Source organism: Haliotis asinina, chromosome 5 (assembly GCF_037392515.1).
Source record: "Haliotis asinina isolate JCU_RB_2024 chromosome 5, JCU_Hal_asi_v2, whole genome shotgun sequence".
NCBI classification, from domain to species: domain Eukaryota; kingdom Metazoa; phylum Mollusca; class Gastropoda; order Lepetellida; family Haliotidae; genus Haliotis; species Haliotis asinina.
In genome coordinates, this window is record NC_090284.1 from 75,442,733 (window position 1) to 75,462,278 (window position 19,546).

Consider the following 19,546-nt stretch of genomic DNA (forward strand, 5'->3'; position numbering starts at 1 on the left):
GTCCACTGCAGTCAAAGATAAGGATTTAACTTATTGATCACCCTTTAGCTTCATCTATCTTTGTCCTCGCCAGTTTGTTAAATCTGTATCCTCAGTCCTACATGTAAACAGGGACAGGTATCTGTAAGTCTGTGTGGAGATATACTGTAATGTATTTTGTGAGGAATATAATTACTTTTCCCCTCTTATGGATGCTTTCTGTAATGGCTGGTTCATTAATATTGTTCACATACGTAACGACGCCCATAGTTTCGTCCCCTTGGAACAGCAGGGTTCGCTAAATGTAGGTTTACATGCACACTCGCTTTTCTTATGCTCATGGCTCTCTGCCATCTCGTAACGGTCATCTATCATCACTTTCGAAGTTTAAGTGGTTCCGCATAACTCACACACCTTAAACTGATGAAATGGTGGGACTGTGTGGTTGCAAGATCTCTCTGAACTCCAGTAATATCACGTGTCAGTAGGTAATGCTGCTACTCTGATCTTCACCACTTTAAAACAACAGCTAGCACTGGATTGATCCTGACAGTCACAGACACATTATCCGGTCAAACAAAGATTCCAATCCAATATCATTGGTTCTAGCACAGGAAATGCAGTGCCATAACCGACGCGGCATCATAAGTCTAAACATAGCCAGGAAGTGTTACTGGAAGTATCACAGTGAAATCTTTGTCGTCAGGTAAGACACAGTTTCGAGATAAGTCAGTGTGTATCTTCTTCCGTCTGAGCCTACATAGCGACTGCAAACCATATACCAATCTGAAATGTATTACAATGTGAAATGTGCATGACAGCACCCACTGACATCTTAGAGGAGCACATGTAGTACTCATACATCATTTAATATTAGCGTTCCGTATACTCCCTTTAGATCAATCAGTATCAATAATTAACATGTGATGGTTTTTAGATGGACGCATGCTTCTTTCCAGGGTTTACCTTCTTCTCTGTAAAGTTTACATAACTGTAGCGTGGCAACACTGAACACAACTGGTTGTAGACACAACGATGACTACATGGCCACGATATGATACTCAAGTGACGCAGTGCTTGAGGAAGGGACTATATGTGTCCACTATGAGCTTGACCGTTCGACCGTGACATAATTTCACTTCCTCGTTCAGGGGAGCGATGCCCAGGAAGGTAGCGCGTCCACCGCGTAGCCCGGGATTGTCACTGTTGGCAACTCTATTGATCCCTGCAATGTCTTTGTACATCGACAATGCACCGTGTCTGTACATGTAGCGCTTCATTCGATACAGCCTTATGCTGCTGTCTTAATGACGAACCATGGGAACTAGCTGCTCTCGCTCATCGGACCTCAGTCGGACGGTAGCCGGACGCATGGTGTAACAATTCCCGAAGCTCAGACAGCAGCGCTTTGGCACACTTACATGGCATTTAAAAACCCATGTCAATTTCGGCTGTCTGTGATATGAACATTGATTGATGTATGTGGCCGGGCATCAGTCAGTTGCTGCTGCTGGGATTGATCTTTCAGATTGTGCTGTAGCACTGTCTCATCGATTTCAGCCTGGAGGTGAGTTACATACATCACACTTAACACATGTTAATTGTTGATTTGACATATTTATCATGTCGATAACAAATGCCCATGGTAGTTTGCAGAGATTTGATGATTTCAGTCATAGATTCAGCTGGGGGTGCTTGTTGAAAGACATAGCGATCGATGCTATATAGATTATGACTGGCGTGTTTGCCTAACGCACGTGTTTTATAGTTAATGGGGCATTGCGACTACAGATTATACCGCCTGGCTGGGCAATGCGCTCTCACTATCGGTCAGTCGTTATGTGTTAGCCACACACCATGGCAATAAGGTCACACGATATAAAGTAGATAGATTGTAGTCACTCACTACCGAATCTGCCTTAGGTCTGCGTCCCGTTTACCAATTCTTGCCACGTGATGAACTTTCATGACAGTAATCAGCGGTCAGTCCCCACTTGGCCAGGGGCATGATCACCAGTTTCTACCGTTCCGGACAAACATATGAATGTCTCCTGTATACTTGGCTATGTCTGCTTGTGAGTCTGTATATGTGGATTCACTCCTATCATTTGTTTGCATCAATCGCTGAAAAGTATCCATCTTAGCCGTCAAAGTTTATGATTGTCTGTAATAACTTCTTCTTTCAGTTAGTTTTATATCCATAGAATAAATTGGCATATACGTACAATCGTAGAAAGTTGCCTTCCTTCGGAACAGAAGAAATCTATGATCGTTCTGCTGGTGTGTCCAGGTTTGTCAGTACCACACCTGTTGGTTTGACTAGAGTGGTCAGCGTCTTACACCATGTCCTTGGGTTTCACATCACACTTGTGGTCAGCGTCGTGCATCACATCTGGCTTTCTCCCGTGTGATGCTGACCGTTAGAATCGGTGTACTGTTACCGGCATCAAGGAATCCGCCTCACTCACTATGAATCTTAGTACTGTGGACCGCACGATGTTGATCATGTATCCTCACCAACGGGCCGGCCCATTGTTAGCTGGTCGTCAACGCGGCGTTTAACAAAGTCACTCGCGCACTTGTACCACTATCATCAAGTCGTGGCGCATTTAATATTACACCCCACGATAATATATTCGTCAAGTCAAGCGAACAGAGATCATACCTGTAGAAATACACAGATGTCAATGTCCAGAAGGTCGATGTCAGTTACATATGACACTGACATAGTGTCGTAGATGAAAGTTCATGGACACCGGCAAATCTGTGAAAGATGCAACATTTGAGGTCTCGTGTAATGCCGTGATACCTGAAAGTATCGTCCCCAACGACGATTACTAGACATGAAATTCACACCAACAAATGAGTCATATCAATCATCCTCTAACCAAGAAACCGGATATGTTAACTGGATACAATTGTATTGTTTGTGACGTTTTTGATAGATGCTCGTGTCGATTCAAGGAGTCAGCGGATGGTCAATTCATACGTAATTGCCCGACTTAAAACACATGATGCATGTTGATATCAACACCAAGTGGCAGGTATTTCTACCAGCAGAACAAGGAACATATTGTACGACAGGACAGATTCGATCGCACTCATCAGCATAGGTAGTCCGTTATATAGATGTATATATTTGGGGTTGTTTTAATTCCCAGTAGATGAATTAGGCTATATTATGATTAGAGCTGTTGACGCTCCTGTGTCCTCCTTTGAATGACATTTATCAGTGATATACTTAAAGGAGAGTGATTTTATGGATGTCTTTATCTGTTCTTTATCATGAGGAACACAACGTCTCGGAGTAGATCCTTACTCCGTCCTGTGAAGGAAATTATTTCACTTGCAGTGCAGTTCGCTGTCTCTTCCTATAGTCTTGGCAGTAAGCTTTATGTACGTCAACAGATCATATGAAAGCCTTGTGATATAGTATAGGTATGAACAGACGCCACAGTAGACTGTTTCTACGCAGCAATATTCCAACATTGTGATTGTTACAGTTTCTTTCTTTTATCAGATGTATAATCGTTCTGTCAATGTAACAGAGTTATTGTAAGATGTAACTTAAGGATAGTTATCGACACTGATATTAAGGTGACTACAGAGTAGTACTTGTTGTTACAAAGAGCACTCTCTCACACAGAGACTAATACTGTCCGTTTTCAGTAACATCCACAAGAGTCAAAGTGTAGAATAATTTACCCTGGCTATTTTTGCGAACATATGAAGGTCATTGCCCACTGAATGACAGTTGTATGTCAGCTGCAGATTAAAGGATAGCGCGTTTGCCCCGTAAGGTCCGTTAGCTATTCTCTAACTCCAATGGCGTATGTTTTAATAATGTCGTTCTGTGAAATAATATCTATGTAGTTAAAGAAGGAACGATGTGTGTTTAAGTAAAGCTGACACCCAACGCTTCATGTCTCGAATTGTTCTATAGTATTGATGTCATCACGTTAATGATAGTAAGACGAGAGTCATTTTCACAAAATCTAGAGTTGACAGACAGACAGACATTACACTAGAACAGTGGACTAAGTTAGCACAATATAAAACCCGTGTGTGCAAATTGCCAGTCTTCACACCATAATTGTGCCAAGAACCTTTACAGCAACAGCGCAGTGTCGCGTAATGACAAAATAATGACTTCGGATTAGAAATGTCAAGTGGCGAGCAATTGTCATTAAGATTAAAGTTCACATTCTGATGGTTTAATAATATATATCTAATATCTCGAACTTTTGTTTCTTACAAGTCTGGTAAAGTTGTATTTGTATGCGATGAACGATTTGTATGAACTAAACAAGCTACTTATTAACTAATTATACTTGCATGTACAAATGTACGCATTCATGTACAAATGTACACATTCATGTACAAATGTACACATTCATGTACAAAATGGTAAGCAGATTCCTTCGTTTGTACTTCTTTAAATTAGAGTCACTTGGCAGAATCAACTTTATTTTCCATTTACCGAAGGATTGTAAAGTGTCCTTGAAATCTCCATAAATGTTGATATGTAGACGCAGTGATTTCCATACTACTGTATGTACAGAAAGTAACAGGCAGTAACGCCAGGTTTTCATGGTATGAATAAAGCTATTGTAAAAACTGTAGGGGCTTATGACACACCGTCCTTGGAGAAGCAACAGTTTTGATATTTCAATTTTGAGATGTAAATATATCAACGGGTGCGTGGTGGGCGAGCTGGCTAAAGCGCCAGGTTAGTCATCCAGCGAGGTTGAGACGTCGGGGTCGAGCCCAGCTGTGACCGGGTGTAAAAGTCTTGGAATTAGCTTGGCATGAAGACCATTTCCGTGTTGTAACAATCCCTAGTATACAGTACACAACGATGTGCACTTAAAACAACATACGAATCCGCTGGTATATGACCGGACGGTGGCCATATGAATATGTGCAAGCACCTAGTTGCAACAAGTTTGGACAAAGTACTGTGACTATGTGTCCCAGTCCACCCAGCTGTGAATGGGTTCCTCGATAGGATGAGACAGCTACAGATAACTCGGTGCACCAAGAGGCAGCAAAAGAGTCGTATACTCCCCAGGGAGCTGAGAATGATAATATGATGGGCCGTTGAAATTGACATCCAACGATCGAGGGAAATATATGCCAGCGCCCTGGCCAAGCACTGGTTGCCTGGACATGTGCGCCATATAAACATCCTATAATGATAATAATAACAACAACAACGATTTTTAACGATTTTTCGCACATTATCATTTCGAAATTGCAGCTAGCCGTCCACCCGTGTCACGTCCACAGAGCAGAATATGCTGTCACTTTTGGCACATATTGAACATAAGTATGTCCGAAACTGTCTCACGTGATGCGCTTGACGTTCTGTAACTCTGGCGTTCATTTTAGATCATCGAAAACCAGTGATTGATATCATGGCTAACAAGACACTCATTCTGGGTTCCCTGACCCACAATCAGTCACCTTGCCTGTGTCTGACGGCTGTAACAATTCCCTGTACCTTGATGGGGACCGATACATGAACACTATAGCCCGGACACTTTGTCCACTTGACAAAACATTTTAACCCCGTCCTGGTAGGAATATTGGTCTTCTGCTGAACCCATGCTTGTCATCAGAGGCAACTAACGGGATGGCGTTGTCAGACTCACTGACTTGTTTGACTCATGTCTTTGTTCCCAGTTGCTCAGATCGATGCTCATACTGTTGATCACTGAATTGTCTGGTCCAGATCCGGTTATTTACAGACTGCCTCTGTATAGCTGGACTATTGCTGATTGCGGCATAAAACTAAGCTCACTCACTCGTTTTTTGTTACTCTGCGTATGGTCACTTGTTGAAAGCTTTTGATATGAGTAGCGGCTGCCAAGGCAATATTTGATATTGACACTGGAAAATATTATAGCATAAAGGTGCCATCTTCATCAAAAGTTTGATAAAGAACATATATCGTGGGCAGTATATCCCTCATCGTAAGTGTCCAGACTAGGGAGAGACGGCAAGTGGCATGCTGCAGTCACTGCCCACCTGATTACGGCCGGCCGTCGATGCTAGCAATACCCCACTTAGTGGTCCTGCGTGGGATTCTTCCACAGGAAATAGACTTGACTAGTTATATAAATGTCAGCTCCCATTAAGCAGACTTGATTGACGGGGAGTGGTGTTCTTTTCATTCTATGGCGATGGCGCGAGTCAGTTGGCCTCGATTCCGTCCCAGATCCCCAGATCAGAACGTGTGTGCTCCACGTTTCTAGGGGAATTCACGTAATCTTTGACATTTCATCCATAAACGCAGTTACAGTTCAGGAATTCAGGAATAAGTGCTTTTGAGCTTATACAATGTAAAATCTGAGATAATACCAGGACCATTGCAAGCAGATCATGGTAAGTGTTAAAATGATCTCTTTTCTAATGGATATATGAGCAAGAAAATATATTGATCAATATATATATTATCACGTCAACTTCCGTTTAGAAAAGAATAAAGGTGTCAAGATGACGTTCCCGTGGGCAAACGTAATTATGAATAAATGCACTATTTATGTGATTCTTTCAAACACGCTGATAATGAAATATTCTTCCGCTCTTTTGTTAAAGGACTCATGGCCCATTTGCAAACAATACAAAACATTTTGCGGAACTATCATTGCATCGTATATTTGTAAAATATCGATAGGAAATTGATTTCAAGGCTAACTGTATGATGTATGATGTTAAATGACATCTGTAAATTCGTATGTGGCACTGTATACGTGGGAGATGTTGACTGTATGGCCTTGTGACCTTGACCTTCTACTAAAACCAACATACACCATCCCATAATACCTCTCCCGTCTACACATGCGCACATAAGGCGTTTGACGTTATTTATCTGTTAGTCTGGTCCAACTATTCACGGTACAACGGGTTCGTGTTATCCCCTGTCTGTATGTGAGTTCACCTGTAAGTAAGAACCAGAGTGACAGAGAATAGCCGACTTTCCTGACGAGTCCACATGACAAAGTCCAAACTATTTTTGAAAAGTATATGAATCGATTCCTGAACTCAACAATAAGGTCAAGTCCTCGCGAAACGTAAGTACAATGAGTCTTGAACATGAACCCATTATTTGGGTTACGAGTCCGTATCTGACATACGAATCTCAACTTCAACCTTAATAGCAAGGGTAAATATGATCAAGAAAAACTGCGGACTGGATCTTTAGGGCGGGACATCGTTTTTACCCTGTAATGTCCTATAAAGGAGTGAGTGACTTCATCTATAAACGAAAGTTAAGGGGGCATGGTGGGCGAGCTGGCTAAGGCGCCAGGCTAGTGATCCAGCGAGGTTTCGGTTTCGGGATCGAGCCCACCTGTGACCGGGTGTTAAAACCTTGGAGTCAACTTTGTGTGCAGACTCTTTCAGTGTTGTCACAACCCCTAGTGTACAGTACGCAACCCTGTGCACTTAAAAGAACCCACGAATCCGTTGGTATATGACCAGATGGTGGCCACATGAACACGTGCATACACCTAGTTGCGGGTACAGCAACGTGCAGTAAACTTGGACAAAGTGCTGTGACTATGTGTCCCAGTCCACCCAGCTGTCAAATGGGTACCTCGTTAGGATGAGAGAGCCACAATAAACTCGGTGCGCCTAGTGGCAGCAAGAGTTGTATACTCCCCAGGGAGTTGAGATTGAAATACGATGTGCTGTTGAGATTGACATCCGGTGATCGAGGGAAAATACCTAGCGCCTAGAGAAATTGCCTTGCAGTTTGATTTGTGCGCTATACAAGAACACTTATAATAATAATTAAAAAAAAGTTAGGCGTAAAACATTAACTTCTATATATTAATACGTGTAGAACCTTTCACTATACTCCAGATCTACGAATGTATTAGGCAGTTGGATTTGCTTTAATGTAAGCATAACAGACATTGATAAGATAATAGTCAGCCACATTTCGAGTAATTAATGTATGCATCTTCATTTTAAGAATGTTTTATGATAGAGACTGTATTGATTGTATAACATTACTGGTGGTTTTGTTAAAATATCAAAACGTGATATATGCACAATGCCTCTGTCTGCCTTCAAATATCAGAGTACTTCAGCGAGATGGATCTCCGTAAACTCACAGCTATCTGTATTCGGTTCATCCTTGTAACACAGTCAACGTGAATGCGCTTCTTATCGGTATTCATTTGTCCAAATAGTGGATTCCTGAGACACTAAACTCAACTTGTAACCATTAGACAGAAATAAAACACGAATATAAATGTCGTTTATTCATATCCCTTGAAATACATTGCATAGTTTATGGAGAAAATCACAAGTACTAAAACTCACAAGATGATTTATGTCTTATCTATTTATTTTATTTTTTAAATGGTTGTATACATTCGGCGCATAGTACACAATGGCAGCTATGCTTGATGTAGCTGGTGTATAAAACATGAGGCTCTGATCTATCGCTGTCAGGTCTATGACTCGAAATCCCCTGGGGGATTATAACCTGATTATGGACCATATTTTAATCCATACGTCAAATATGTATAGTGTTATCGCAATTATGTGGCCGCCATGTGTATTACGATCTGTGATAGTATTCTGAGCGCTACGACCTGGCTGCGTGTTCTCGTGTTTACCAATGTTGCTGTGCCGGTCGACAAGGAAATGCGTGCTTTATGCCTCTACGAATCTATTATCCTTCAGTTTTATATATTTCCTCAACTATAGCGGATACGGCGATGAAGAGTTTCCGTTCAAACCCCAACACAGAGCCGTAATGCTCGGAGGCCGAACAAGGAAGTCACTGTCAGATACGATACTTTAGATATCACCTGTCATCGTAAATGGGGACTCTATCCATGTTGTATCAAGCTCTAACAACTCAACTTTATTCATCTAATATTTGAAGTATTGTTAATATCATGTGACACTCAAACGACATCAAGTTCATATACATATTCTCACTATTTCACTCAGGCTGCACATGAAGTATGTGTCACAACGATGGTATTTTTTTGCACGGGTATGAAGTATGTGTCATGGCGAGGGTATTGGTGCACGGACATGAAGTATGTGTCATAGCGAAGGTATTGGTGCACGGGCATGAAGTATGTGTCATAACGAGGGTATTTGTCCACTGGCATAAAGTATGTGTCATAGCGAGGGTATTTGTCCACGGACGGTGTATTTTCTACCGGAATCTCGGTATTCAGTCCTTGTCGTTGTTTGCTTTTTTCATCGTTAGCTATACAGCTATGCAATCAAACGATGCATTTGTGAAAACAGTAAGTGTGTCTACCCAAATGTACAGATTTCGTTTTGATATTCTGAAATCCACTTTTAGTATTACCCGATGGCCCTCCCCGACCCGACTTTTACTCTACCCCGAATGGACTAGAAGTACGTGTCAGAGCAAGGTTGCACGACGTAATGTATTTGTCATTGCGAGGGTATATGTGCGTAAAGGATTTGTCGTAGCGAGGGGTTTCGTTCAGGGTTGACAGTTTTTGTTGTTTGTACTCGTGAACGGGGTTTACATCTAAACGCGTTTTGTGTCTATTCATTATTTGTAGTTTCAAGGGGAGCGTCGGAAGGGCGGAAGTATTCCAACACTTAAATACGCCTACTTGAGAAGGGTAACCTCAAAAGTGCATTTTCCTGTACCGTGACCAGCTCACGTCCAACAGATAATATCCATACATTTCAGTGTGATTTTGCAGTTATTCTTGGCTGAAAAGCATGAGTCGCACAAGTAGATACTCAAACCAATAAACGATAGTTTACTCAAACATATGAACTCGTTAGTCGCCCTGTATGGTCCAAATGGATGAGGTTTCACTTGGACCTGATATGCATTATTGGGATTGGAAACCACTCTGTTTACCTCTCATATGATCCTCATGTAGTCTGATGCATGTCCTCTGTCAGTGGAACCAGCTTTCCTATTGCTCAGATTATACTGTTACTCTGTACAGCGAACTGCGCAACAGTGTACAAGTCTAACTGTTGTCCACAGTTGGGCACAGAGCCTGAGACCGGGTCCTGCGTTTACAGTTACATTATCAGATGACGTCGTAAACAAACAGACGTGTAATAAGCTTACTCGAATCAGATTCTACAACTCGTGTAACCTTAAGTTCTGGTCTAGCTAGGGCTTCCACTAGTGTAACCTAGAGATGTCAGCACGGCTACCTTCTGTTTTCAGGTGAAGGCTGTGTTTCCTGGCACATTCCAAGATGAGGTTCAAGCTGAAGAGGTTCGCGTTGATTCTTGCCTTCTTTGCCTGCATCTCGTTTATCATACATATCATGGACCTATTAAAATTCAAACCAAGGTCACGACGACCTAAGATCGAGCTACATCTGGACCCACCTTCGAACACAGGAACCTGCGACAAATCGGTAAATACATTACATCAATTTAACGAACTGTTGTGTGGATTCACCTTCCAGTTGTCTCAGCAATCCAGAGTTTCTATGAATGAAATGTAATCGCATAAGTCCCATGTGTCGAGCTCATTCTGTCGGGGTCTCATACAACCTGGTGCTTGGCAAACAACAGTACATATACACAGAGCTTCTGTGATAGTTTCTTTCTTCAAAACCGACAAGCTTACATGCAGCTGTTAACACAGTAAATAAACTCACATAAAGTTGTGAACTCAGTATATGGACTTACATGCAGCCATGGCTTGAGTAGACTTGCATGCAGCTGTGAACAGCGTAGATAGACTTACATTCAGCTGTGAAATCAGTACATAAACTCACACACAACTGTGAAATTAGTATGTAGATTTACATCTGTGGACACAGTATATATGCTTACATACAGCTGCAAATTCAGTATATAGACTATACTGAACACAGTATACAGATCTGCATACAGCCGTGAAGAGAGACAGTAGGGAATACAGTATATAGACTTGCATACAGCTGTGAACACATCATTTAGATTTGCACACAGCTGTGAACACGTTATATAGATTTGCATGCATCTCTGAACAAAGTATATAGATTTGCGTACAGCTGTGAACACAGTATAGACTTCCATACAGCGCTGAATACAGTATATAAACTTACATACAGCTATGAATACAGTAAAAAAACTTACATGCACCCGTGAACACAGTATATAGACATAAATACAGTTGTGAACAGAGTATATAGACAGATGTGAATAGAGTATATAGACTTGCATACATATGTGAATACAGTATATAGACTTGCATATAGATGTGAATAGAGTATATAGACTTCCATACAGATGTGAATACAGTATATAGACTTGTATACAGATGTAAATACAGTATATAGACTTGCATACATATGTGAATACGGTATATAGACTTGCATAGAGATGTGAATACAGTATATAGACTCTCAAACAGGTGTGAATACAGCATATACACTTATATCCATAGGTGAACCCAGTATATAGATACACATACACCTGTGAACACTGAATAAAACCACCGTGCAGCTGTGAAAATGTACACACATAAGTACAAGACCAATACATCTACACTTATGTATCTTCTGCAGAGCATGTGTATCTAGGTGGCAGTGCAGAGCTACACATCTGTCACTCACAACCTTGTTCTCTCAACTCACAACATCCACATACAACCTTATACACTGCACTCACATAGCATACATCTTTGTTCTCTCTATTCACATCCACACACAATTTGTACACTGTATTCAGTTACACATGCAACCTTGCATTCTCACTCCACATCTACATAAAGCTTTGAATTATGCATTTCATTTCACTCCTTTCACATCCACACGCATCCTTGTACTCTACATTAATATCCACACCCATGATTTTACACTACATTCACATCCACACGTTTCCTTGTACTATACATTCACATCCACACGTTTCTTTCTACTCAGCATTCACATCCACACCCATCCTTATTCACTACATTCACATCCACATGGATCCTTTTACTCTTCATTCACACACACACATATCCATGTACAATACATTCCAATCTACACTCATCCTTGTACTCTACATTCACATCCACACCCATCCTTGTGCTCTACATTCACATCCACACCCATAATTGTTCTCTACATTCACATCCACACCCATCATTGTTCTCTACATTCACATCCACACCCATCTTTGTACTCTACATTCACATCCACACGCACTCATACACCCTACATAGAGATCCACAGCCATCCTTGTCCTCTACATTCACATCCACACCCATCCTCGTACTCTACATTCACATCCACACGCACTCTTCTCCTCTACATTCACATGCACACGCATCGTTGTACTCTACATCCACATCCACATCCACATCCACCCTTGTTCTCTACATTCACATCCACACCCATCATTGTTCTCTACATTCACATCCACACCCATCTTTGTACTCTACATTCACATCCACACGCACTCATACACCCTACATAGAGATCCACAGCCATCCTTGTACTCTACATACAAATCCACACCCATCCTTGTACTCTACATTCACATCCACAGCCGTCCTTGTACTCTACATACACATCCACATCCACCCTTGTTCTCTACATTCACATCCACACGCATCGTTGTACTCTACATCCACATCCACATCCACATCCACCCTTGTTCTCTACATTCACATCCACACGCATCTTTGTTCTCTACATTCACATCCACACGCATCGTTGTACTCTACATCCACATCCATATCCACATCCACCCTTGTTCTCTACATTCACATCCACACGCATCCTTGTACTCTACATTCAATTCCACACCCATCATTGTTCTCTACATACACATACACACCCATCCTTGCACTCTACATACACATCCACACCCATCCTCGTACTCTACATTCACACCCACAGGCATGTTTGTACTCTACGTTCACATTCACAGCCTTCCTTGTCCTCTACATTCACATCCACACATATCCTTGTCCTCTACATTCACATCTACTGGTATTCTTGTCCTGTACATTCACATCCACACCCATCCTTGTCCTCTACATTCACATCTACTGGTATTCTTGTCATGTACATTCACATCCACACCCATCCTTGTCCTCTACATTCACATCCACGCGTATTCATGTCCTCTACATTTCACATTTACTGGTATTCTTGTCCTGTACATTCACATCCACACCCATCCTTGTCCTCTAAATTCACATCCACGCGTATCCTTGTCCTCTACATTCACATCTACTGGTATTCTTGTCCTGTACATTCACATCCACACCCATCCTTTTCCTCTACATTCACATCCACGCGTATCCTTGTCCTCTACATTCACATCCACACTCATCCTTGAACACTACATTCACATCCACACTCATACTTTTACTCTACATTCACATCCACGCGTATCCTTTTCCTCTACATTCACATCCACACCCATCCTTGTCCTCTACATTCACATCCACACTCATCCTTGAACACTACATTCACATCCACACCCATCCTTGTCCTCTACATTCACATCCACACTCATCATTGTACTCTACATTTCCACCCACACGTATCCCTGTACTGTACATTCACATCCACACCCATCCTTGTCCTCTACATTCACACCCACACGCATTCTTGTACTCTACATTCACATCCACACGTATCCTTTTCCTCTACATTCACATCCACACTCATCCTTGAACACTACATTCACATCCATACTCATACTTTTACTCTACATTCACATCCACGCGTATCCCTTTCCTCTACATTCACATCCACACCCTTCCTTGTCCTCTACATTCACATCCACACCCATCCTTTTCCTCTACATTCACATCCACACGCATTCTTGTACTCTACATTCACATCCACGCGTATCCCTTTCCTCTACATTCACATCCTCACCCTTCCTTGTACTCTACATTCACATCCACGCGTATCCCTTTCCTCTACATTCACATCCTCACCCTTCCTTGTACTCTACATTCACATCCACACCCATCCTTGTCCTCTACATTCACACCCACACGCATTCTTGTACTCTACATTCATATCCACACGTATCCTTTTCCTCTACATTCACATCCACACTCATCCTTGAACACTACATTCACACCCACACGCATTCTTGTACTCTACATTCACATCCACACCCATCCTTGTGCTCTACATTCACACCCACACGCATTCTTGTACTCTACATTCATATCCACACGCATGCTTGTGATCTACATTCACATTCACATACAACATTGCATAGAACATTCTTATCCACATTCAGCATTCACAATCACATACAACCATGTGCACTGCATTCACATCCACTGAGCACTTTTTATTCACATCTTCCTTCTACCTTCCATGAGGAATAGACAATCGCATGTAACATTGTGCACAGCGTAAATATCTACACTGTACATACTGTCCTGTGAGTCGATGGACGTGCAATGCGGTTTTGTCAGTGTAGGAAATCCTTAATAACAGCAGTAGAAGGTCTGTCTTCTTGAGATAGAGTGTCAAGGAAGGACAGATACCCGCATGCAAGTATTCAACATCAGTAATCTCTCAGAGAACCAACCGAGGTAATGAATTTCCCTGAGGAAATCAGATTTGCGCGTTTGACATATTAGGACATCAGCCTAAAGTACACATCAGGAATAGGTATCACTGAAGACTTAACTCACAAAGCAAACGGAATGGATTCCGAAGATTCCGTTCCTGTAAAGAAGCGTCTTTCCAGTTTATAGTATGGCATATTAGGAAAATATTCCTTCTTGTATGTTCTTAAGGCATGTGTAAGGTAATACGACATGTGTACCAAATGTCTGCTGCCAACTCGAGCATTTAATTATGATGTCAAACGTTGACGACACAACTGCTACGTCTGAAGCCAAACTGGGTTTGTATGAAAGGTTACATGCAGATTGGCCCTAGTTGAAATAGAGCTTACTTCAGCTTAAAGCTTCATTCGGCCACTCTTTCAAAATGTCATCAGTGAGTGGAATTCTGAAAAAAATGGATAGACTGAAACCAGATGTTCCCCAACAGACGATCGCGTAGGTGTCGTGTGGTGTGGATGAAATGCTGTCGAAGTCATATCCTATTGAATTGATTTCTTTGTTTTGAAGCTCACATATATCGAACCATATGAACAATATGAACTATTCCTAAAGGGTAAATACATATTTAGATATAACTGCAAATGATCACGTCGAAATCCGATGCATTCAGATACTTACGCAGGCAATCTCAGCCCCACCTGTATGGACCACGTGATGAAGTTAAACCTGAACCCACTAGTTTTTGTGGCGTCTAGAGCTTGTATCTTTGTAATCACTATTCGTCTCTAAGAACGCTGGAAACACTGAAGACGCTACTTTTTCTGGTGATTAAATATACTACCGTGTTCATGCATAATTTACATATGTGATTATGTTACTTTCAGATAGGTCTTCATGTCCTATTTTATTTCTTTGATCGCTGGAAAAAGAACAAAAGTATTCACTTCAAAGTCAAAGGGTTGTGACTTCCTAAAATACCGCCGTGGCAGTTTGAAGACTTCTGCTCTATAGGGGCCATGGGTTATAGTTTCAGGCCCCTAACATGTATGATCAACTTCGTGTTTGCCCTGATCCTGCAGTGACTGGTCTGGCCATCGTCCCGTAAGGCAGAGCGGTTGGACACCAACATCAATATTAATGAGGCTTATAGCAAATTGGTCAGTCTTGATTATGAAAGGCGAGTCAATCAGGAACTGGACAGCTGGTCAGTTTCCATGAGAGCTACGTACTGATTACTAATTACCAATCTGTTTGATTTAGAGAGCGCAGTGCAACTATAACATGACTTGCCTACAGGCTAGAGGAATATGATCAATGTACGGTTAGCTAGATGAGAAAGGAGGAAATGTTCTCTGTACTTCAACCGATGTTACAAGGAATGGACGCTGACAAATTCAGCTTTTACTATCACAACGGATGTGAAATGTCCGAAGGCTATTTGCAATATCAAAGTTAGCATTAGCATCTAGCAATCTGGTTGAAAAAAACTTTCAAATAATAAAAACTCAACACATTCAAAAGAGCACCGATATCCAATACCTATGCTTTGATCGCAAACTATACCATTTGGTCTCTAATAATAGTTTGAATGCACAAATCAGCTCTCCTCATTCCGATATTTTTACCATTACTGCTTTCAACGAATGGCACCTTGTTACAATGCACATTATTTTTGTATGCAGAAATGTAACCCTACAATGGACGGCATGCTGAACGTCCACATCGTCGCCCACTCACACGACGACGTCGGCTGGAAGAAGACTATGGATCAGTATTACACAGGACAAGGAGGAGGGAACGGTATGTTATATCATGACCGTCACAGATAATTACATAACACGGTGTCTTGTATTAAATGTTGCCGTGGCAAAGGCCTGATTAGACAGAAAAGATTCTGCACTTCACAGACAGGGTCAGAACATAATTGTTGCCGACGCGGACAAACATGTCCAATCCTGTATGTAGATAGCGACATCGAGGTAATAGTGATTGGCAACATAGATGATTTAAAGAATAGTCGCCACAAGTTTCACTACAGATTCATTTGAACCTACATATGTCAGTGTCATGGAGTATGTGCTGTTGTTATGCAGAGTTAAGCAGAACACCTGCAATTTTGCAGGATGGTGGGAATTACCTAAAGCTTTTACGACGCTCTGTTCACAGATATATCTAACCTTAATACCTCTTTGTATTTTGAGACACTGTTTCGAGTGAGCCAACGGAAAGACACTATTCCAAGTTTGTCATCTAAAAGACGCTATTCTGAGTGTGTCACCTGAAAGACACTATTCTGAGTGCGTCACCTGAAAGACACTGTTCTGAGTGTGTCATCTGAAAGGCCCTGTTCCCAGCATGTAAGGAAAGAGGCACTACATTAATTTTGCAATGTTGACCTGGCAGGTCGCAATACATCACGTTGAGTCAGTCATGTTTGAATTGTCACAAACAAACCAGTCATGAATGCAGCAACAGATAAGGTCGGTCATCATTAAGCTGAGCTCCTGTGAGAGAGAACAGTTTTTTTTACATCAAAGGAAACTAATGTTGATTCGGGGATGAAAGGGCTGGCGCCTGTCTCATATTGGTGCAATAGTGCATTAATGTCCTAACGTACAACCCCAATTAGGCTTCTTTGATGACAAGAGTCTAATGACAGAATGACGGAATCGATAGAGACTGTATTTGTGTATAATGACCGCATTATAACAGTTGACCTGTATATGTCATGATGGTATGTTATGAATATGTAACATCGCTATACCCAACCTCTATATGCAGGGCCACGGTGCGCAATAGCCACTGACCCGCTAGGCCGTGGATAGTAACATCTAGTCGGGACAGTAAATATCCACAGCCACAGCCCGACTGGCTAGTGAATTTTCATGGTATTATTTTGTTAATATATCACTCTCTCCGACGTGTTAAGTTATAGACGTAGTACACTTTTAAATCATGCACGATTATGGCCTGATAAAAATGTTAATCAATTGCAAATTAGCACCTTAGTGATGAAACCCGAGTCATGCCGACGATTTGGGGCCAAAGCAGCTATCTCAAGCCTGACTGACGAACGAGTGAAACTTGAAAACATTTCGCACACTGTGTTGGATACAGACATGAGACGCGTCGACGCTAATAAAGTGATTCTTGACTGGAACAGAACACATGTATGTGTGCGTGCGTGCGTACGTGCGTACAATATATTACCATTCAGAAACATGAATAGATCAGGAGAGAGATCGCACAAAAATAAAATCACAGTTCTGAATCTGCATTTGTTAATCTCCTTGCGAACTCCTTACACTTGCATGTGTCATCCTAGTGTGTGCAAACATGGCTTTTACAACCATCACATGAATAAACCCATTCTTATAACCTCGTTGGGAGCTTTAAGCAATGAGTCTTACGTACATTTTATACCTGTATCATATGAACAACTGATGAATAAACCTCATGATAAAAGCATTATTGCATTGAATGATTACTGAATGCTTACTTACTTTCAGCGGAGTCTTTCTACCACGGAGGCGAGTGCACAAAGTGTATTTTGGATAACGCTGTTAGAGAACTAATAGGAAACCCCCTCCGGAGGTTTATATTCGTCGAGATGGCCTTTCTCTCTGTCTGGTATAACGAGCAGACGGAGGACATGAAAAAACAAGTAAAGAGATTAATCGACGAACGTAAGTATGGCCTCGATATTTTAGGCTGATTTTAATGTAGACTGTAGCCTCTTGGGTTCAGTTCAAAATCACGTGAGTCGTTCAGAAGGATCGTCATGTCAGAACGTCAGAAGGATCGGGTTACGTCGAGTGTCACTGGTCTTCTGATGTCATTGTGGTTCGGTGTTGATGGTGCACATCACAGGGGGCACCCCTACCCATCATCTTTACCCCCGCGAGGATCAGAGTTCGAATTGGCCCTCAGCAACCAATAATAGTCGTAAGAGGCGACTAAAGGGATCAGACTCGCTGACTTGATTAACAATTGCGTAGATCAATGAGCAGATTGTGATAGATGGATTGTCTGGTCCAGACTCGTTTTATAGCCCCGGCATGTAATGCGAGGGGATATAGTCGACGCCTCGCCCGTCTGTCCGTCCGTCCGTAAAACAATTGGTAGATATATCAGACTAAGCCTAAAGTGGTCCCTCCTTTTGCTATTTATTTATTTATTTATTTATTTATTTGGTATCTGCAGATTTTGGCATTTCTATTTTTCCCAGTATCCAGGAGAACGGTTAAGATTTAGTCTTAGAAAGGAGGAATTGAAATCGTTTCTGGGGGACAACTATAAAACCATTTCAATATCTTTCTTCAGGACTTGGTAGATATGTCATACAGAACTTTCAGTGGTATCTTTTGCTATTTACTGATTTTTATCATTTTTTGACGGTTTGGTCCCAAACAGGAGGGTGGCCTTCGTGTCTGGAGCACAACTAGGAAACCTTGCAAATCTTTCAACAGAACGTGGCAGATATGAGATATGAGGCATATCCCAAAGTGGTGCCTTTGCTAGTCGCTGGTTTTTGACATTTATATTTATCATGATTTCAGTGGATTTGGTCTAAAAGCATTCACAGTAAATGTCAGATAATTTGTTCTTTCAAAAATGTGGGGGCCGGTGGGATTTGGCATCTTCTGATGACTCTTGTTGAACAGACCTCTGTCACGTTGATAGAATATTGTTGAATCCAGCGTAAACAACCAACGAAAAAATAAGCAATCAGCAAAACACGCAAGAGGTGTCTAACAGGACCAAGTGGTCAGACTCGGTGACCCGGTGATGTCACCGTATCCTCGTTACGCATGTCGAGGCTCATGACGCAGATCATCTTACTGTGTCTAAACTGTGTCTAAACTGGGGAATGTCTGGAATTTGCGCTGCGACTTACAGCTCACACAATAAACAAACAAGTCAAAACATATTTGCAGGGAGTCTATACTATCTCGCTTTTGACTTACTCAGTTGCCTTCCCTATGCACTACAAGGCTGTGGTATATATTGGACACTGGACAGTTTGTGGATTGAGAAATGTATCGAGTGGTCAGGGCTTAG

General features: G+C 41.7%; 1 protein-coding gene across 4 annotated transcripts in view; it reads left to right on the forward strand.

Moving 5' to 3' along the window:
• LOC137285281 (lysosomal alpha-mannosidase-like) overlaps nt 1–19,546 on the forward strand; it is a 68,590-nt gene that overhangs the window by 19,141 nt on the left and 29,903 nt on the right. For 3 of the 4 annotated variants that reach the window (XM_067817606.1, XM_067817608.1, XM_067817607.1), the window contains exons 2-4: nt 10,181–10,376; nt 16,168–16,285; nt 17,995–18,171. In XM_067817606.1, the coding sequence (XP_067673707.1) occupies nt 10,212–10,376; nt 16,168–16,285; nt 17,995–18,171 (460 nt within the window). In that variant the 5' untranslated portion in view covers nt 10,181–10,211. Of the gene's footprint in view, nt 1–1,329; nt 1,547–10,180; nt 10,377–16,167; nt 16,286–17,994; nt 18,172–19,546 lie in introns of those variants that run through there. The other variant, XM_067817609.1, reaches the window with a different exon arrangement.